Raw genomic sequence first — 22,482 nt, forward strand, 5'->3', positions numbered from 1 at the left:
AACAGAGGCAGTGGGTGGCTGTGCCTTCACTTCCCATCAGAGGCTCCTGGTTCTGCACAGCACACACAGTGTTTGCAATGTGCAAAGCATGAGGAAGGGCAGCCACCTTTCCCAGGAGCCAAATCCTTCTCATTGGCACTTTGAGGAGGAAGACAGTAGGTGAAGGGAAACAAACTTGGAGAACTGGTTCACCGATGACATTTAACTGTAGTAACTGCTCACCTGTGCCTCAGATGTTTCTACTTTCTTCTGAGTGTCTGGAAATTCTGCACTGGAACGACGAACACTTTGGGGAATCTGTCCATTTGACTGAACAGTACCTGTGACAAGGAGAGGAGCCAGAGGGAAGAGATTTATGTTTTTGTGATATTAACCAGATCAGGGAACACTCAACTAAGAAAAAGCTGTGAAAATTTCCTTACAACTTCCACAAGGAAACACTTGTAACAGGGTTTTATACATAATTCAGTAAAATCTGTTTTCTACTTCAAGCTTATTTTGTGATTTTTCATAGTCAGTTCATTACTTAAGGAAAATAAACAAAGTATCTTACATTAATATCCTAAGTACCTTACATGAAAATACCTGTGCTTCATGACAGCATTTTGAAGTTTGCAGTGTGCTGCAGTATTACTATATTCACAGTTGTTATTGCTTTTTATGGGGTTTAATTTAGGCTAAAGACTAAAAGCACCATAATTTCATATCAATCAGTCATGGGAGTGGAAGGTCTGAAATGCTACAGAGGGGCTGATCCACTTTCTTTAGTAAATGAGCTAAAACATTTCCCCAGCTCTGAAATATCTGCCCCATTTGGAATCACAAATATCTGGGAACTTCAGTGTGTTCTCAGATTAGTGTGGGTCTGGAAGCTGACTGACTTAAAACTCTGCAAAACATCTGCCCACCATTTCTGCTTGTGCAAGGGATATGGATAAATAGTCCAGTACTGTCAAATAGAGTAAGTGAATGTGAGACCAAACAACAAATTCACAAGTTTAATTATGCCCCTGTGTAGTCTGATAAGGATTAAAAACTCTCCAGTTTAGTGCAGCTATTTTGAAAGCTGTATGTGTCAAAGTAGTACACAATGTTTGTTGCCTAAAGACCTACATTTGCAAACCTTAATGACTGCCTTATTTCTGTTATAATTTACAGTCCTGAGATCCAGTGAAGTTCCACTCTTGTACTTCTTGGATGTTAGTGAAGCCTTAGCTGTCTGCAGTGTAGACTAAGCACAACAATGGCTTTAATCCTAATGTGTACTTTACTGATCAGCAAAGAGGTTCCAGGAATATGATAATAAATAGAATAAAGTGCTTTTACAGCCATACCTGTTAATTCCATGACTGGCAGAGAAGTAAGATGAACTCTGCAGTGTGCCTATGATTTTTTCCTTGTGGGAAGTTACAAGCTAGTGCTAGCTTAGCTAGAGTAACAGGGGCTAAACCATATTTTATAAGGCCTTTATTTTATAATATCTCTACCTGTCTGCAACACTAATTCACTAAAAATTTTGAAGAAATTAACTTGTAAAGAATACTATAACATTGAAATTAAAAATAAATCTTGAGGGTAGAATGCATGGGCTCACAGACTATATTGTCTGGGAGTCCATTAGCTGGCTGGCAGGAGATAATATATCAAGTTTTGTTTTCAAGTCTTGCATAGTTTATGAAATCCATTAACAGAATAAGAAACATATTACCATGTCCCAGCCTTATGTTACATCTTTTTTGCCATATACAACACCATACCTAGATAGAGTGGATGTCTCTCTGCTCTCCTTCATTTAGTTAAATTTCAGTATGACTGAGGGCAGCAACATCTTTGTGCAGTCTGAAAACCAAGCTCCTGCTCTGCTATGAACAGCAGACAAAGGTCAGACAGTAACTTGCTCCACTTAGGGAGCATAACCCCTCTGGGCCACAGAACCCAGGGATTTACATCTCCTTCCACTGAGGAAGGAGGGTCACAAGACTGGTTTTGTGTCTTTGTTGTCTTCCATTAGAGTCCTTCAACAAACACAAGATTGTAGTTTGAATGAGCCAAATGGTACTTTTTGTTAAATATGCTGAACAACATGCAGGCACAGGCATAAAACCCAAGGATGTTAGATCACCTCCTGTCATCCCTTGAAGCTTAAATAACCTTAGTATTTGACTGGGACACTTCAGAGCCCCAGACTACACAGGATGGGGTGTATGTGAACATACCAGTGCTGGTTACAGCAGTGTGTCCAGGGAATAGTGGCTACATGGTAAATGAGAACCAAAGTTTCACCTGCCTTCCTTGGCTGCCACTAAAGTTAACAGAGTACAGCCCCTGCCCAGTTCACACAGGACTGTAGTTTTCTAGAGCAGATTTTAGCCTATCTTGAAGTCAGCCCATACAAATGGCTACACAGCCATCTGAAAACAGATGCTTTGTTACATTTCCAAAACACAAACCAACAACTGCTCACAGTTAGGCAGTTCCAGCATAGTCAGGCCCCAGGTTTTATATAGAGCATCTACAACAACTATAAGATGCCCAGAATCACAGCAACTTTCCTCAATTACAACACTAATGAACCTTCAGAGATATTTCCATAGAGACAGTATATATGACTAAAACCTTTCCAGGTTACTTAACCATTTCACACAATCCATTAGCTAAAATTAGCAGTATATTCTATTGAACACATGCAGTGTTCCTGGATTCTAGTCAGGAGCTGAAGTCACACAGATACATAGTCATACAGCCTTTGTAAGGCCTTAGTCCTGCTCACTCACTTCTCTCTGCAGTTGGACAGAGGAGACAAAATTTAACAAACAATTCAGAAACAAGAAAAAAAACTCACCAAATACTATCAAGGGAAAAACAGGCACAACATAGAGATATAAAATGAATTTATTGGTAACAAAATCAGAGCAGGATAATGAGAAGTAAAACAAGCCCTTAAGAAGACCTTCTTCCATCAGAAACCTCCCTGATCTCAAAACAGTCTGTTACTGGGTCTACCCATGCCAGACATGTATTTATTAACATGATTTGACTCCAAGGAATAGCAGGAACACCACCCTCTATCTCCCATGTACTCAAAAAAGGTGATCTGAAGCCCTAGAAAGGTATTTGAGTTGTCTACACAAGAAGTCAGAATATTAACTCAGTGATTTCTACTTTGCCTGCCTTAGGACAGTAAGTACTTGGCCAGCATGCCTTTCCTAATAAAGCATATCTTAAGCATGTAAACTAAAAATGGTCATGCAAGTTACAGCTAGTATCATGCACTGTTGCACTGGTATAATGACTGGATCAGTAACAGCAGTATGATGCAGATACTGGAAAAGTAAGGTTAGAAAATAATCCTTTCTTACTCTTACCCACATTGTTACCACACAAATGAGTAAAAGGCTAAGACAGAGAGTGGCTCACTCTGTAATAATCTTTCTATAATGATCAATCTCACAATATCCCACTCACTCCTTTTACTAATTGGAAGAAAAATTCCAATACAGCCAGTGTAGCGATGGGCAAACAGAAAGTTTCAAGACATGGACCATCAGTCTGCAAAATGTAGATGGAGGATAAAAGATTCAGATGCCAACAGAAAAATGCCTTATTAAGTTATGCAGATTTAAACTGATCTTCAGTGAACTGTCTTTGTATTCTCCAAGTTCTAACTGTGAAGTGAGAGCTTTGCTGCAACACTGGACTGTCTATAAAAAAGAATCTTGCTGAATCCTTGGGATAGTTTTCTGAAAAAAGACTATGCAATACAGATGATAATAGAAGGGAGCAATAAATGTGACTTCAACTGATGTGACAGTGTCAGTACCTGCTGATGAGGATCCTGCAGGGGCAGGGGCAGCTGGTTCCACCACTTTTTGATTTGCCCACCGAGAGGACAAGCCAGCTTTCTTCACTGCACATTTGTAATTGTCATAGAGTGTCTTGCCATACTGCAAAAGAATCAAAACATGAACTTGACATAGGCTTGACATTGGCCAACCAATCATTTTGCTCTTGTACAACTTTTCTGACCCTGTTTCTTCCTATCTAGTTTTGTTTAAAAGTGTTTTTCTAGAAGCAGTGTGCCCTATTCTGTGTAGGGCCAAGTGGAAAGCAATATAAAACATGAATTCCCATGACCAAACAGTCCTACTGATATTGCTCTTACATTTCATCTTCATTTCAGTATCTGTAAACTTCTTGAATCTGGTTTTAAAATCAACTGCTCTCAGTATCTTTTTCCAAGTATTACATTTTCAAACTGGAGACTTGAGACACCAAATCCCAGGCTCTAGAGAAAACAGCTCTGTCAGTGTAAGACACAATATAATTGTATGTTCACCCCACACCTTTGTTATATGCTGCTCTGCTGCAGAATTGTGAGGAAAAAGCCCAAACTAACAAATAAGAGGAGTAGGTCTGTATGGGAAAATACAGCCATTACCAAGGCTATGTATAAATCTATCTACCTTAATGTTTTGTACAAAGCAAAATGGGCTGTCAATTAGGATCTTTTTGAACAGTGAGGCAGACAATTTGGGTAGGATTGTCTGAAAAAATGTCACAACTGGACTGACCAGAGCTTGCAGACTTTAGCTACAGAGTATTATTATTGAGACAGATAACTGTGCAGTAATTTTTATGAATACATGAGTTTTATAGCTACTGAAGTCACTCCTGTGTTAATAAGAAAAACATACTGATAGCTAAGGAAGGTACAGGGACATTCAGCAAATCCATCCTCATCATGCACTTCTGATCTTGTTTCTGTGGTAAAATTAGCATTAATGTTCATTGTTCTCATAGTATTTCCAGTTGAGGTAATGACAATCAGTAACCTCAGGAAGACATGATTTTACAGAAAACATATTAAAGTAAATTTACTTTTAATCTCACCTTGGCAATTCTTATTCCTGTTACCCACTGATGCAGGGTTGCTTTATCATCACAGCACAAGTACTTGATATATTGTGACTCCTTTTGAATCTGGGGATGCTGAAAGATATTCATTTATAAAATAAGATGAACACAGAAATTAAATCACTATACAAAAGTCTGCAGGCACCACACAATGACCCTGTGAAAACACATCATGATGATCATTTGAAAAAAATAGGCAGCAAAAACAGAGTATATGAAAATATTAAAAAATATGGTGATTATAAACAATATACAAATTGTCACTGGCAGCTTTTGCTTGAAATTAATTAAATGCATTGTAATATGAATTAAAGGGTTTCAGAAATGTAACAGTGATCTAGAGTTCAATGAACAATTGCTTTGGTTCAAGATTCCAATACTCAATGTACAATGTAGAAGGAACTCTGTTTCTCATTTTGTGGTTTATCATATGTGAGGCACCCAGACTGAATTTTGAACATAATTATTTTTCAAAGAGTATGTTAAATAAGTATAAACTTTCAGCTGAAACAGATTTTCCCTCCTAACCGACTGTTTTTATTTGAGTTCAATTCTAGTTTTCTTCTTATATATTTTTATTCTGCTCTACTATTGCTGTTTTAGCAAAAATTATATATAAAATGTGATATGTTTTAGATAGAGAGGATCATTCAAAATCCAGCACCATCAGAAGTATTCTTTTGCATTTGTTTGTACCAGAAACCTCTACATATTTAAAACCTTTTTTTTTTTTTATTTTGGACAAAATTTAGGATCTCTTTTCTTTACTGATCAAGGTAGTATGGGTATGTGTTGACAAATCTTTGCAACTCAAAAACCATCAAAATGTCAGATTTCCTACTTGCCTAGGACTGAACATTCTCTCTAAGACTGAAGGAATTTGGTTTCCTGCTAAAGCAGAGAAGGATGTAAGTCTTTAGTAACTTAGATGGAATAACATACTGCCATCTCCTGATATGCAAAGGAAAGAATGGACTCAAAGGAAAAATGCTTCATTATCCCTTAGTTATGTGTTCATTTCTATCTATAGTCTTAAAAATTATATGTGCACAGTTAGTGAAATATTGTGAATGCATGAAGAGTAGCAAAATACACTCCAAGGAAAATATGTTCTTTTCAGCCTGAGCAGCTAAAAATCCACAGCAGTTAAAAAGCACACCTCCACCTAGCAAGGACACTGGGTTTACAGGTGTCATTAACCCCCAAAGCAGAGCAGTGCTGGACATGGGGAGCTCAGCAAGGTCCCTCCCAGCACGGACTGCTGCCAGCTTCTGGCTCATGGAGGTGCCACCTCCCCACAAATATCTGCTGGTGGCTGAGATGTCCTGCTGCAGAGGCCAAAACTGCCCACAGCTGGATGCAAACAATGCAATAGCAGAGCCACACACAGCACATTTGCTCCTCAGCCACGTGTCCCTTGCTCCCTGCTCAGCACTGCAGACACCAGGCTTCCCTTGCTCATGCTGACCCAGCTGCTCTGGAGACCACATTCTGATTGAAAAAAACAAAAAAAAAGGGAACTAGTCTGGGTTAAATGTAACCCATTTCATCATGCTGTAGTTTTGGTTCATATGTTTTTAAACCCAGGAGTCCACAGCATGACATCACAGAGAGTGAGGGAATAAGGGACATTTTGTCTTGGGGAGAGAATGAGTAGCAAGGGATGGGTGAGAGGGAACATATCATGGAGGTAACTGTGAGGAAGAAGAAAGGAAAGGGACCCTTTAGAGGTCTCCCAGTGCCAGATGCATGCCAAGGCAATGCTGCAGGTGACCATGATACAGATCCCTGCATGTTCACACTCACCAGCTCACACAGGTCACAGCCTAGGCCATTTTTCTGCAAACACACAGCTGGCAGAACAATCTCCTCAGGACAATGAATATGCTGAGTCTGCTTCTGCCTCTGAAGTGCCCATGGTTTCCTTATTGCATTACCTTGCTCTGGGGCACTCCCACATTGAGAGAGAGGAACAGCTCACACTGCAAGCCCAGAGGTGCCAGCTGTCCCCACGTGTCCTAACTGCAGAGCAGGCACCATGCCCACCTCATGGACCCTCACCCACCTCACTCACACATCACCCTTTCACACAGCCCAAAGTACAGGGCTGTAGCTTGTTTTTATACTCCTCTGCCACCAAGGTCTCAAAGAGCCTGAATGTTTCCCAGAGAGGGCTCTGCTAGCACAAGACATGGCTAGGATACAATGCCCAAAAATCCTTATTTCCTTCCACTATTTCTCCATTATGTGACCAAACAGTGAAAATCAGTAGCAAATTCAGCCTGAGTGGTACCTTTATAAGGGAACTGTAAGCAAGCACTTTTTGTGTGAGAGTACATCCCATATACCTGGGTTATGTTATCACCAATGGAGACAAAAGAATCAGGAGGTGCAAACAAAGACTGCAACCCTCAGTATATTCGGTTTTTCAGGCACTTTTCAACCAGCAACTAGCAATTTTGCTACAGTGTGTAAGGTCATACTGAACCCAGCAGATGGCACCCAAACCTTTCAAAAAGGTAAAAAGGGAGCTTTTGCTTCCCTTTTATTTTTCACAGTAAGAAGTCCATTGCATCTACATATTCCCCCCCCCCTCATTTTTAAACACTACACCTACCAGTGTGTGTTTTTATTACAAGAAAAAATAGAAGACTTTCATATTTTAACAAATGGTTCATGCAAACATCTGGAAGAATGTCCACACTGCATAACAAGGCAGAGGAGGTTCTGACACAGGGCAAGCTAGGTAATGGTGCTGCACATACACACAGCCCTGCCACTGGGATCTGCTTCTGGGGAGCTCAGGAGAGGCTGCTGCAAACCTCTCCTCTGGGGCACCCTATGGAAATACCAGTTTCACAAGAACACCTGTACTGTGCCAGATCCAAGGTCCCTGAACTCAGGACCTGAGAGGATCTGGACTCTGAGAGTGGCCAGAAATGGGGGAAGAGAAAGTACAAGATAAGCATGACACTTCCTTCTCTGTACACTCTGTGTCTACAATGATTTTCAGTGATTTTCTGGGACTCACTGGGTTGCTCTGTGAATAGATTCTATTCCAGGATTTTTATTGAGCACAAAGAGAGTTCTGGTATCCACAACACCCTCTACCAACAACTTTTGCAATTCTGTCACACACTCTAGGAAGAACCTCCTTCTCTGAATCTTCCACTAGCTTTGTGTAACATACTTGTTTTGGAAGATACACTGAATGCCTGATCTCTAGCCACACCTTTCCATGCCACTCCTAACCTAGAGATCCACATCATACTCGTGGCAAGCAGTCTCTCCTTTTCAGCCTATGGGTTTCTAGTCTCTCCAGTCATTCTTCAAGTCAAACTAAGTCCTTACCTTTGCTTACCCTTGCTGCTCCTGCTTGATACTTTTCCAAGTTTATTATATATTCCCTTTGACAAGAGAGGGCCAGAACAGACCAGGTGAACAGAAACCATGAACTTATGCCATGGTAAGGCAACATTTGCTGTTTTATCATCTATGTCTTTCCTAATCATTCCTAATGCTTGATGTATATATCTGACAACTACTGAGCACTGAGCCTCAGCCTCACAATGGCCTTCAGCCTGCCCTTTCCTCGATGATCTGAATAACATAATATCATCAGCAAGTTTCCTCACCTCACTCCTTACCCTGACTGTGAATGTTTCCAGAATATGGGGGCCTCACAACCCTGAGAAGTTGAGGGGTAACTGTCAGTGAACAAGGTGACAGGTCCCTTGCTGGATAACATGTGAGTTACTGGCTTCCCTTTACCCTGCCTTTTGCTGGCTATTGTCTCCACTAGGCAATCCATCTTAACTCGTGATATTCACCAGTGGGACCTATTCCAAATTGCCCCAATCAGCTCCTTGATTAAATTACTTCAATCAGCAACTGTGATTAAGCACACAGTCACAAATATGTCCTATCAATTAGGGACCAAACTAGCAGGCTGCTGATCCCAGCTCTGAGAAGGAAGGTCAGACATCTCAAAGCCATGCAGGCACCCTGTCTAATCTCTTTGTTACAGCTGAGAACTGTATTGTCTCTCATTTTCCAAGAAGCAGCACCAGCACCAGCTCCTTTTATATGTAACTTTATGAATGGCACATGAAGTTTAACTCATTAGTGGATTCACAACCCACTGAGCTCAACTGGAAATATCCCCCTCACCTCACAAGGGCTTTGGGTCAGGCCTAAGGACTGTTCCAGGCTGTCTAAGGCAGCTGTCTACAAGGCACAGGAACAAACACCAGCAGCACCAAGCTTAGTCCTGAAGGTTTATACCCATACAAGATTATTAATAATTGGCTCAGATGGAGACATTTGGCTTCCTGTGGTTTTTAGATGCATGAAACATGCTACTTAATGTAGGAAGGTAGAGTGTTTCAGCCAAGAATTGTCATAGCCCACCCACCCCACCATTTGCTCACTTGGAGGAACTGCCTCACAGTGGAATTGCTCTGGAAGTACAAATGGCAGAATTTGGTCAGCTCTTGATGCTGACCTTTACAAACTCAATTTTTCACTTAAAACTTCACACAAAATCTACTACATAGTGCATAAAAATGGTGACTCAGAAAAAGCAATTTGAAGAAGAACCTAGGCAGCTGGAAGTGCCTGGAAATGCTGACTTGGTATGAAGATCCCTAAATGATTCTGTAATTCTGTGTGGACCAGTTTCCTTCTTTCACAGCTCCAGTGTCTCAGGAGAGTGTTTAGTCTGGAACACAGACATAAGCAGCTGAAGTCACTGTGCAAATCTGGTTTTACTACTAGATTCAAAAGCTCTGTGATAACTTCTCTGTGAGACTAACAGAGGTCAACAACATCAGTCATAACAGCCATGTGAGAAATACAGTACTTTAAGGGAAAAACCACTAACCTCAGTGTGGCACACCTCACACATAGACACAGATAAATTATTTTGTTACAGGGTGTATATCATGTCCTGAAAAGATCATTAAAATAATCTGACATCAAAGTGAAAGCATCTTCTCTGGAAAGGTTTAGCACCTTTGCCTCTGAAATATGCAGCACCAAAATAAATTATGAAAGGCAACTGCTTAAACAGCAACAACTCTAGAAGTCACAATTTAAAAGAAAAGTGGAAATATGCAAGTAGAAAGGTTCTCCAGAATTTTTCTCACATTAAAAAAATTGAATAGTGCTTTGAAATAATATGGACTACCATGAACTTTCATCTATCAATGTCAAAACTCTTAATAATGATGAATTAGTCGCATCATTGAGCCTGATTTTGCAGGTATTAAGATCTGAGCATCTCAAACATCAGCATGCAAAAGGATGTGCTGTGTTTACCCTAGAAAAGCACTGAAAAGTCTTGGAACAGAACCTAGTATTCTCCCCTGTCCCACTGTCTCCCAACTGTCTAGAGATTAAAAAAAAACAGAAACACTTGAATATAAAGAGTTTGTTTTCTGGAGAGGTTTAAAAAAATATTTGTCCACAGCATTTTCAGATATAAATTGAACTTTTTGCCTAAGGAAAAAAAGATAAAACACACTGAAAACCTGAAGAAATGGGAACTGAATGATGTGGTTTCTATAGTGTCTGCCAAAACAAATGACTGAAGGCCATGTGTGCATGAAATTGGAGATGATGCCAATAAAATGTTCTTTTGTGTTGCCTTCTTCCAACACTGAAGATGAAAGGTAAACTGAAGCTATTCAGGCATCTCATTGCATTCCTTGCCCCAAAATATATGGATCATTGCTCAGCCTCTGAGGCAGAAACAACAGCCAGAAGCATAGAGTGACTAACTTTGGATCACAAGCTTTGGCTTTCAGCTGAATTTTCACAAAATGCTCAATGCTTTTGGACACCTTAACTACTACCAATGAACCTTTGCTGTGTTGAAATAGCTTCTCTGAAAAGCTGAGACTCTTCTGGGCTCCTATGACTGAAAGTACAATTAATAGTCAGTACCTTTCAAAAGTCACATGTAATGGTTCAGATTTGCAATCTAGCATACATCAGTCAAATTTGCATGCTATGCACCCCTTACATGAAGATGATCATACTTAAATGATCTTTTAAAGATGTGTGAACTCTATGTATAAAAGAGTAATTGCCCCATTATAATGAAATTATTCTTTTGACCTAGGTTTCTCTAATGACCTGAGGCAAAATTTTAGGTCATTAAAATATTTATGTAATAGCCATTGTAACCAAAGAGGTCTGCTTTATGCAGGAAGTAATATTTTTCAAAGCTATCATATTCAATTGCTCTCTGTCCTTATTCTCCCTGCTATATATGTTAATCTAGCAAAACTATGCATGTATATGACTGTAATCCCACATACCTGAAAGAGCTCTGCAATATGAAGTATTTCTACTTCTGCTTTCTCAGTTAATCTAGCAATGAATCTACTCTGAAACACTTATCTGAAGCACTCATACTAACACAATTTCCAAATCTTTCACATGAAAAAACACAAACTCCTGCTTTTTATCTTTATTTCCTGTTTTAGCCATTTGTTCTACATAGCTGTTATCCACAGTGTTTTCTATCTCAAACACTGCTAATTCCCACCTTCTACCTTTTTAACTGTCTTTGTGTTGAATGCACTATGTACATGACCCAGCCTCCATGGAGCACACAGAGTGTGAGGAAGGAGGGAATCAGGAAAGAAGCAGATAAATACCAAATTACCTCCTAGAATGGTGCTGCTATTACAAACAAGCTATTCTTTTTAAAATTTACTTCCAAAGTTCTTTAGATAATTAGAACTTTGTCTTTTTTTTTTTTTTTTTTTTTTTAATAATGGTACCAAATGATGCCAAGAAAACTTAACTGTTTTAACTGCACAGGAAAATGTACCCAGCTGTGGAAATAGAGGATGATTCGCCTTTGTCTCAGTTTATCCCCAGGAAACCAATTTTTTTCATCCTAGATTAATTCAGCATTATGCACCATTACCTCCAGATTACTCAAGCATAACCAGCACCAATAAACTATAATTAAATCCACTCTTTGTCACAGCCACATCAGACTGACTAAACCAGCAAATTTGCATATAGATTACCTTGCTACTTGTCTGCTTTGAAAGATTTTTCAACATGGTATGACAAAATCAGCTCCTGGACAGGCATGTGTGCGCATGCACACACAGAGACAATCCACAAACTAAACATTATGTGCACAATTTCTGCTCAGTGCAATAGATGCTGTTGCTAGCATGATGGACAGATCCCCTCCTTCCTGGTGGAATACCTTGATTTTGTGGGTTTTCAGTTTCAAAATATGAAATAAATCATTAAAAGTCTCATTCACTTCCACAACATTTCCCATATAACGCAGTAGACAGTAAATGAGAAAATTTGCAGGGAATCTAGATATAAACCCACACATTTGTAAATGCAAAGGTGGCTCTGAGGAACCAAACCATTCCTACTTGCTGTGTGCAGTGTGTGAATATGTTTTTCTGGAAAGGAGACAGAATTTTGCTCCCTCACAAGTGTTCTCCCAGGAGTGGCCAACACTCTGTGCAGGGGGGCAGGGGGAGCTGTGCTCTGACCCTCTCCTGCCTGCACTGCTGGGAACAGAGTGACAAATCCAAGCTTGAGAGATGCAGCTTTGAGTGAGGGTCTCTTTTTTCAAACTTGGCTGACCTTTCTTTTCCTCTTCTTTGCATATAGAGATCGCTATTAGGAAAAGACTCACTTTATCTGATGTAAAAGAGAAGGGTGGGATCTTTACATTTATGAAAGCATTAGACTTAGGCTGAGTGTAAAATAGGAAGAATCTACATATTTAGGGGAGCAGATCTCCAAATAGTATTTTTTATACTCAGAGGCTCTGTTTTCAATAGTCTGAGAGTTCGTGTTGTTTCTGGGTTTTGAAATGTGGAAATTCCTTTGAGAAAGGAAGGTTTGTTTAGCAATGGTAGAGAACAATTGCATTTAAGAAGGTTAAAGCTCAGCACAGACCAAATAGCCACTGGGAAATAAAACACAGTTCTTCAAGTTTTTAGTTGCCCCAAAGCCAAGCCTCTGTGCCAGGTTGCAGTCTTATCCTCTGGACTCAGCCACATCAGTCTGGTCTGCTGCACAGGGACAGCCAAAGGTGACCCAGCTCTCAGCCACCAACCAGCCAGCTGTGCTCTTTCTGGCTGGTCACAGCTGGGCTTTCTGCTGCCTGATAGGAGGAAGCAGCTGCTTTGTTCTGTTATTGCCGTTGTCTCCTGAATCATCCTGAAAGGAAACTTCTGAATAAGCTCAGCAAAATGCTCCCTCTTTTGCTAGTAAACACTGTGATGTTTAATTGTTTCTGGCACATCACCCTTTTGCCTGTTATCTCCTCAGCATCTTGATTACTAACAAATAAGCAAAGCACACCCATTTTTTGTCCTGAGGTGTAGAATACACAGTGGGGTGCTGATACAATAGGAACAAATGATACACAAGAAGCACTCACAACACATCATGCTTCTCTAGCTGTAAGAGGAATATCCTACAGTAAGGATCTGCAGACAACAATACTTATATTTGAGCTCAAATTTGAGCTAGTTTAGGTGCAGCTCCAACAACCCAGGCTGCAAAACCCACCACAGCTCCAGGCTAAGTATCAAAGCCCATGATGTGCATGATTTGTTGCTACACTAATGCCAGCACTCAAGCCAGCATTAGCTACATACCCCATCACTGAAACTGAAATGAAACACCTAGATTATAAAACAAACAGCACAGAGGGAGCTGCCAGCTCCTGGCATGTTAGGTGGGACAGGCACTATGACCAAAAGCTCATTCTCTGCAAGCCCCATAACTGGCTGCAGCCAAGGAGAAGAAACTGGAGAAAAAGCCCACATCTCATTTAGAGAGACCAATGTGAAGCAAAATTTGAAGTAATGCCAGGAAGACTTTGAGGCAACACCCATGTTATTCAGGGCTGTGTCAGACAACCTGAAAAATCTTATTGTGGCTAAAACCAGGTCACCAGGATTGTGGCCAACATTAGTTACAGTGTTTACATTCTCTTTACATTCCTGGCAACACCTGAAACATAGACATAAAAATGGAAAGAATGCTCTGCTCATTCTTAAAATTTTTCCTGAGTGCTCTTCCCTCCATAAGACACACCATAAAGATGGCCAAGACTGGGGGGAGGCAGAAAGAAACGTTTTCTCTTTTCTCCCTGCTAATGTGAGACAAGACCTTCAAAGCAGAAACAAATATTACAAATATACATATATTATTTGTTTAGAAGGCTCATCATACAACTAGGGACTGGAGAAAAAAAAAAGAACACTTCCTTCAAGTATTAGGCCATATTCAACTCCAAACCAGCCTTACAGGCCATTTGCTGTCCTTTGAATGAACAAAGACCATGACCCTGTTCTTGAAGTAAGGATGCCAATATCTCTTTATCACTGAGACATTATTATGGTATTTTTAAACTCAGTTCTCAAAGATGGGAAAATATAGTTCTGAATTCAGCAGAACCTAGCACAAAAGCAAGGTACTGCTGAAGTTGCTACACCTTTGCATTTCTTATGTACTAAAAAGTATAAAGTGATCTCTTCCCTCTGAGCTGGGCAGGTTCTTTTGTTGTGTTTGAAACACAGCAGAGCAAGTGGCTTGGCTGATGACTGCTCACTGTTTTGACACAACAGTTCCTAAGGGTGTCCTCAGAAGGAAACAATGCTTTAAAAATTGTAGTGATACGCTATTCAAAAACTTTCCAAGTGGCATTACAGCTTGCTGGAGACAATAAGGTCTTCCAGACCAACCTTTTTTCCCAAAATACTTCCTTTGTTTTACGGCTACCTCAGTGAACAGCTAGCATGGGCTGTGTCTGTAACTCTTTCAATTACCTTCCCCCATTTGCTGTAAGACAGATAATCTTATCCTGCCCTCTGTGGCAAGGCACATATAGGGGAATGGAAGAGCTGTGAAGACACAGCAGAGTCTTGACTGTGGAGAAACTTCCAACTGGCTTGGACTGAACTGGGCATCCAAATTCTTTCAAAATTACTAGGCTTCCTGTTTAATGAAAACCAATATTTATTCATTAAATACATTGCTTTTTGCTCACTGCACCTGTCTGTGAGAATACTGTTATTTCTTCTTGAAGACTTTATTCTCAAAATATGGCAGGTTGAGAAATATCTCAAGAAAGATGGTTTGTTTTCCTTTGACATGTCAGGACAAGTGTCTCCCAGCAAGAGAGATATTTTCTTCTGGATCTTCCAGATCAAACCAGACAGGACAAAAATGTGACTATGTGTGATAAATGGCACAGTGTTACTGCCCACACACTTTTGTGTCACCAAAGATCCAATCAGAGACTGACATTTAACTTTGCTCTGTCCCTCAGCCCACAGATCTCAAGGTGTAACACATCCTCAGTGCCAACCTCCAAAGGTAAGACAAGGATATGAGAGAACTCATTTCAGCAGCATGGCTTTAAAAAGTAGAATTAATACTCTATTTATACATAGAACTCAAATTAATGTACAGACATTATAATAAATATTAAACTCTTTACTCCACCACCCTCAAAAAGCCACCCTAAGTGGGAGACTTTCACTTCTGAAACAGCAGAAGATATGATGACATCAGTATTTGCCTGTACCTCCTGACCAACTCCAGCCACTGCAAGTCAGTCATTAAAAAAAGCCAAGTCTGCAACTGAGCAGGTAAAGAATCGACCAAATGATGATCTGTAGTAATTAAAATGAAAACCAAGCACTGTAACATAATCTATTCATCACTAAGTGACATTGTTCAGAAATAATTATTGATACAATGCTTCTTCTAGTGTACTGCAAACACATTTTAGAAGCATCAGAGCAAACATGATTTGCAAAGAAGCTTTCATACATTTATAAACTTATTACACATAAAGCTTTCCCGTGTGAGCTTTTTGATCTTGTTCTTCCCATTTCACATTGAAGGTACAGCACTAACATCACACATGAAATACAGCAAGAATTTCAGTTGAAGTGTGACTTTTTGCTAGTGTAAATAGCATACTTATTTTCAAAAAATTTGGCAGTAAGTCCAGAAAGTTCACTTAACTATGGTGAACAGTTAAACACATTGCTACATACATTCAAAAATCATGCTTTTATTTTCGTATTTTTTCATCTTTTTATTATTTTGAACAGAATACGAATAACTGTTACTGAATTAGTCAGATAGTTCTTAGAAAACCAATTTCCCCTTATTTTTTACATCAGCTCCCCTTTTTTTTTTTTTTTTTTTTTTTTTCCATTAGAGGTTGCTTTTCAGAAGCAATGCTTACCTGTTAACTTCTAAAAGCTCACCTGTGTTTCTGGTAGAGTGCTTTGTGGAGCACTACAGTATTAAAACTGTTCATCTGTGTTAATTAAATACAATTCAGAAAATAAATATCTGTCTATAAGCCACTTTTGCTTGGCCATGTGTAAATTAGGCTAGCAGACATTTTGGAAATTAATAAAAAGTGCTTTAAATGTGCAACTACAGCCAGAAATGTAGTACTGTAAATGACCTCTGATATGAATGTTTCCTGTACTTTTTTTTTTTTCTGAGATGGCAAGATACTGTGTTTTCTAATGATTTGTTCACACTGCAGCCCTATAAAAAGAAAAGCAGCAACAAGATTATCTTATGTCTTGTACACAATGATATGACAGACAGCAAACCAGACCAAATTACTGCAACCTTAAAGCTTCATTTCTGCTGTCTGAACTAGGTGAAAAGCATGGGCTTCTTTTCCCTTCCCATGAGGAATGCAGAATTCCTGGTCTATTTGCAGTGCTATTACCTGGAGAGGCAGCAATGAGATACTCACTCAAGAACAAGCATTGATTTTCATGAGTGGATGAGCAATGTATTTTGCCTTCCTGCCAGAAACAGCAGTGCAATAAAATATGACAAATGAGATGCTTATTCCTGCAAAATTTTGCATCTCAGTTCAACAAACCCCTCAACAGGTATGGCTACACCACAAAAAAAGCAGACAGGCTTTTTAGTGTATAATCCATAGTGCTCATAACATCAAAACTGGGACTGCCAGACCTCTCATCATACACCTGCCCTGGGTGTCATCTGCCCAAACGTGTCCAGACACCTGAACAGCCAGCATATTCAACCCTGCTTTAAAGACAACTTCAGCATGCAGGGTAGACATATATCACAGGAATATCAGTAATAAAATTAAGGTTTGAAATGTATGTTGCTGATAACAATGAAGCAAAGAATTACACATGATTTTGCAGGAGTTGCTGTACCTTATCAGAATCCTTGAAGATTCAAACTTAAACATGTTTGCATATAAAGGATACTGTGTGATATTTGCAGGATTTTTTTTTTTTTTGTTACATTACCTTTAAGACAAAGCAGTGATCTGTAGGTGCCTTGTACTTCACTTTGTGCTGATAACCATAATACACATTCACGTTCTCAAACTGAAGGAAGCATGCCAAATCCCGGGATGTCTACAAATGAAAACCAAGCCCATCATTGTTAGAACAAATTGAATTTTGATGTGAAACTCATTAATAAGACCTTTATCAAGTGTATGAATGCCAATGATTTTTATTCCTCTAATTCTCATGAAGCTGACTGAAAAAACAAGGATTAATTTTAAGTGTCTTCTTTCTTAAAATAAAAATTGGAAGACAGTCAGTAGATATTATGAATAATCTATAACAGAGTTCAACATTTTGCTCTTGTTCTGGTTATGTTGCGCTTCATTGCTTTGTGTGGAGATTTTAGCCTATGTCTAATATGACCAAAGAGAACACCACAGTGATAAACCACACCCTTAAAATTCCAAATGGTGAAAGAAGGTTTGGGTGTCTAATTTGCTTTGGGAATCTGTTTTTCTTTTGTAGATGTAACAAACAAACCCTCATCAGGAAATAAGAACACATTTAATCTGTTTTGCTTTGAATTTTCTCAAATTTCCTGGCATCATTCCATTTATGTTTATCATAACATTTGCTTGTATATTGCTAAAGTAACAAGGTTTCTATTGCTGGCATGTTTCTCAGTGATCAATTCTGCATACAGTAACTTTGTTAATCCTTTGCATGGAAATGCAAAAATAGGCATTTCACATGGTCACCATTGGTTAAACTGAGAAATCAGGAAATTGTGGGGGGGAAAAGGAAAAACAAAACAACAAACCATAAGCTCCCTCTACCCCTAAAAATGGAATATGATATGATTGATATGATATATGATATGGGAGTATGTTATAATATGCATATAATGGTTCTTGCCTGCTGTTCTCATTCTTAATAATATTCTCATTGCAATATACTTGCGAGTCAGCTTTATTGACAAATTGAGTTTGCAAGTAAGATTTGCTGAGAAACACTTCCTTCTAGATGTAGACAGGGCTTCTCTCTCTCCTGTCTCCATTGCACCTGATGATGCCAGAGACTTTTTCACTGAAAGTGCAGACCTTGGTTTTTCAAGGTTCCTAAATATGCTCAAATCCATCCTGTATAATGTGTTGCTCCTTTCCTTTAGGAACCAGGCAATAGCAATTAAGACCAATATGAATGCAGTTGTTATTATCTTCTAATGAACAGATTTTTATGCAAGGGATAAAGACACTTGTTGTGAGTATTTGTGCAACATTAACATGATATAGCAACACAAAAATTAACAGAAATAGATTTTTAAGTTATCTGTAATTCTGACGCTTTTGTTTTGTGACCCTGTCCATTAACAGGGTGTTTTTGAATGGGATGTAAGTAGAGCAATGCTAAAGAAAGAAATTAAGACAGCAGTGCTGACTGGTGCTGGTTTGTTACCAAACAACCCTGAAACAAAAAAACCACCACAAGCATGTGTGTAAAATTATCTGAACATGCCGCCGTATTTTCACCTTCACCATGTATTTTACAGCCAGCACAAAGTGCCAAAGGAATGCCAGATGTATTTGCTTTTTTGTAACAAGTGAAAACAGGAAAATATATGATGAATTTTAAAACAGCTGCAGCAGCTGAAGATACTGTTGACTGCCAACTGTTTCTGTACCTCAATGGCTACTCTGCCCACAACTGAATGGTGTGCAAGGTGCACATGCACTTTTCATGCTACCCTGACAAGGGATGAACTCTCATAATTTAAGGGCTATAACTGAAGAGCTCTACTGAATTCTACTGCAGTGCTTTAAGATGTTTAACACCCTCACTGCATCCTGCTCACATCCCAGAGATTACTGTCTCCACAACAGACGTGCACCTCATCCTCAGCTGTTCCAATACAGAGTGCAATAATCACTTAGATCACCATTAAATACAGACTCAAGATAAGAGACTTGACTTTTGCTGGAAGGGCTAAGACATGGAGCAAACACACGACTGTGCTTTTTATTCTCATTTTAAAGAGCTGTCACTATCTCCTAAAGAGCTAGATTCATGGCAATATATTTACTTTAAAGCACACAATTGCTAAAAATGGTCAGTTATAGGCAGGGTGGAACACAGGCTGTAATGACAAGCAGGCAGTAAAGAGTTAAACTGCTGTTACAAGGGGACTGTGTGGCTCCAACTGAGCCTATGTTCACAGCCTATCACCTGAAAAATGAAACACTTCCCTCATTTGCACTATGATGAAAAGTCACTGGAACAAGCATCACTGGATGATGAAAAAAGGCTGAATAACTACCCTGACATGCTTGCCCTGCTTTGGCACTGTACCACTGGTCATTGTTGGAGGCATGCTACAAGGAAATGGACAAGATGGACTTTGCAATTCACTACCCTTACACTTTTTCTACCTTGAGTGCCTTATAAATAGCACATTAGATTCTAATTGATAGGATGTTGTGTGTACAACCTGATTTGAGGCAGGAAAACCATTATCTCAGGGTCAGATAAAATCAAAATAAATTGCTGTGAAAGCAGCAAGGTGATCTGTGTTTCACTGTGGTTCAGTTATAAACACAGGTCACTGGAGCAGCAGCACAACATCCCTTTACTAGATTAGTTTTTTTTTTTTCTTTTGTGCTTTAGTCAGGAAATAGCAAAAGAGTTAAATTTCAAAGCACAAATCATAACAGTAAAGCTTCACCAGCAGCAGCCTTTCTAAATATGAAGCATTAGCAGAGCTGTAAGTGGTAACAGAAGTGTTTTTCAGAACACAAAAAAAATTACTTTTTTCACCAGTCCCAGAATCCACTGTTCTACCTCATCACTGTGGAAATGAAAAGCCAGCTGCCCTTACGTGCAATACATCCAGTGCTGGCAATTCAGAGTCTTTAAATATTTTGTAATACTGAATGCAAGTAAATTTGATTCAGCCAGGTAGATACTTCTGACTCTCTTCTTTCTACTTTCTACACAAAGGGCAGTCTTAACAAGCCATTAAAGACACAACACATTCTCTAGGTACAGAGAATTAAACACACTGTATTAAAATAGTACAGGATTTAATGTGCTGGTTACTGGCCCAGAAAGTCAATATCAACCAAAGTAAAATTCTACCTTTTTTTGTGACAAGAAATTAATTTACTTGACAACTTTTTAAGATATTATTTCACAGGGAATGCATATAACAGTGAAGCATTTTGGCAGCACACCACCAGCTGATGGGTGCTATGCTGTTTTTCTTTCCCCTCCTGCCTCGTAGAGGAGCACTATTTTACTACTGCTTTTATCTATCCCTAGAAATCAAAGGGAGAGAAATGTGACAGGATTCAGTGACTGCATTCTGGTATTTGCACAAGTGGTGTAGTCAAAGTTGAACCATGCAAATCTCAGCCCTCTCAGATGCATCAGACTGCATCATCAAATGTCACCTTGGGAGTTCTACACTTTCATCTCCATGAATTCTTTTATTGCAAAAAGGATTATTTGGCTTCCTGACCTTGGTTTTTCCTCTGGGTACATAATAAATTCCAGAAGCTCGTAGAAGAAAATAACGCCTCTTCCAGGACTTTTTTCCATCTTCTTTTAAATAAAGGGCCCCTTCAAGCTCTGGCACAATGACAGATGTCCCACAGAAGCTTTCCTGTGCAACAAGAATAATAGTGCACAAAATAAATCCACTTTACCACAATCCTATCAATATATAGCAGGAAAATGTTCTCCTGAAAAATAAAGACATTTCTTGTGACAGTGAACATATGAACATGGGGAATGCAGCTACTAGAGAGATGAACATCTTAGACAGGAAAGGAAAACTTTTCCAAGCTAATGCTGGGTGCATTGACAAAGAAGGTTTGGAAAACCTCCATCCCTTAGGGTCAAGCAAAAACCTACAAAGGCTTTTAACTAGACATAGACATGCTCAGTGATGGCTATGGAACAGACTGGTTGATGCTGTTGTTGGATTTTTTTCTCTACTACAGTGTTTATAGGTTCTGTAGAGAAATATTTTGGTAGAGAGATTCTTTAGAGACTGCTTAGAGCTTTAAAAACAGCTCAATCCCTGCCTTCACTCTGAAATCCATGTTAGCATTTAAAACACTGTTCAATCAGATAAAGTAATTCTTTGCCTGAAGGACTTACTGTTGGGTAATTTTTAATGCCAACACGCTTATCACCTAATGTTTTCATTTAGAATTCACCAGGACTTCTGGTTAACATCTGGTGCCTTCATGAGATGCATTAATTTTGAAATGTGAGTCCTCAGTCACCTGAGCAAAGCATTTCCTTTGTGAGCTTTTCCCAAACTGCTTGCCTAGGGAACTGTGGTAATCTTTTCTTTCAAATAGCTCTGAATTTTTCTCTTTCAAATATACATCTGAAGCACATCTTGAGCAGGAAAAGCAAGAGATTAAACAAACTTTCTGGAAAAGTTAATAAATAGGTCTTTTTCTGTTGTAGTTAATAGCTATTAGCTAACAGCTAATAAGTTGAGAAGTAAATCCACTTCTAACCTAAAGATAATTTCTCGGTGCTGATCAAACTTACTAACAACTAAAAGTCCCAAAGGCTGGCCTAAGAGTGAACAATCTGCATTTTTAATGAGCAGCAGATGCAGAAGAAACTCCACATATTAAACCCAAGATACAACGACACCAATGATCACGGAACTTCCTGTTGTTACACTATTTCCCACAAAGAACTAAATGTTGCAATTGCAGAACAAATGCAAGTGATGGCAGTTTTGGCAACATTTGCATCGTCAGCCTAATAATTTGGCTTACCTCCAGCAAAGCCTCTTTGTTTTTATCATTCATTTCTTTGCTTTCTTTCTTCCCTTTGTTTGCCATGTAGAAATTCTGATGAAGACACAAAAGAAGTTCATGTTCATTATAAAGGCAGCAATACAAGTAACTAGATTGCTACAAACTCACTCAATAGTTACTGAGTCTTTCAATACTGAGTACCCAATCAGCTGGTACTCTTCTTACAGAAAGGTTCAATCACATCTGCCTGCTCATGAATTTTAATTCTTTATTCTGAATATAATTCAAATGTAGTACAAGATTGGTTTTGCCCGTGTAAATACATCCTCCAAAAATTAAAACCAGTGGCTTATATTTTTGGCTGGTTTTTTAATGGGTTTGGTTTTAGCGTTGCAATTATCACTGCTTCCTATATTATTACAGGTTGTAGAGAACCTAACATTTGATTGCATGTTGATATACAATGAATA

The 22,482-nt window shown here is 39.0% G+C and overlaps 1 protein-coding gene across 3 annotated transcripts in view; it reads right to left on the reverse strand.

The window, feature by feature from the left end:
- The window catches only part of APBB1IP (amyloid beta precursor protein binding family B member 1 interacting protein), a 54,822-nt gene that overhangs the window by 3,366 nt on the left and 28,974 nt on the right, over positions 1-22,482 (reverse strand). For all 3 annotated transcript variants that reach the window (XM_079299577.1, XM_079299578.1, XM_079299576.1), the window contains exons 8-13: positions 22,031-22,105; positions 20,746-20,889; positions 17,247-17,357; positions 4,891-4,989; positions 3,821-3,944; positions 223-320 (exon numbers count right to left, since the gene is read on the reverse strand). In XM_079299577.1, the coding sequence (XP_079155703.1) occupies positions 223-320; positions 3,821-3,944; positions 4,891-4,989; positions 17,247-17,357; positions 20,746-20,889; positions 22,031-22,105 (651 nt within the window). The remainder of the gene's footprint in view (positions 1-222; positions 321-3,820; positions 3,945-4,890; positions 4,990-17,246; positions 17,358-20,745; positions 20,890-22,030; positions 22,106-22,482) is intronic.

Source organism: Erithacus rubecula (genome assembly GCF_903797595.1).
Source record: "Erithacus rubecula genome assembly, chromosome: 3".
In the NCBI taxonomy this organism is placed as follows: domain Eukaryota; kingdom Metazoa; phylum Chordata; class Aves; order Passeriformes; family Muscicapidae; genus Erithacus; species Erithacus rubecula.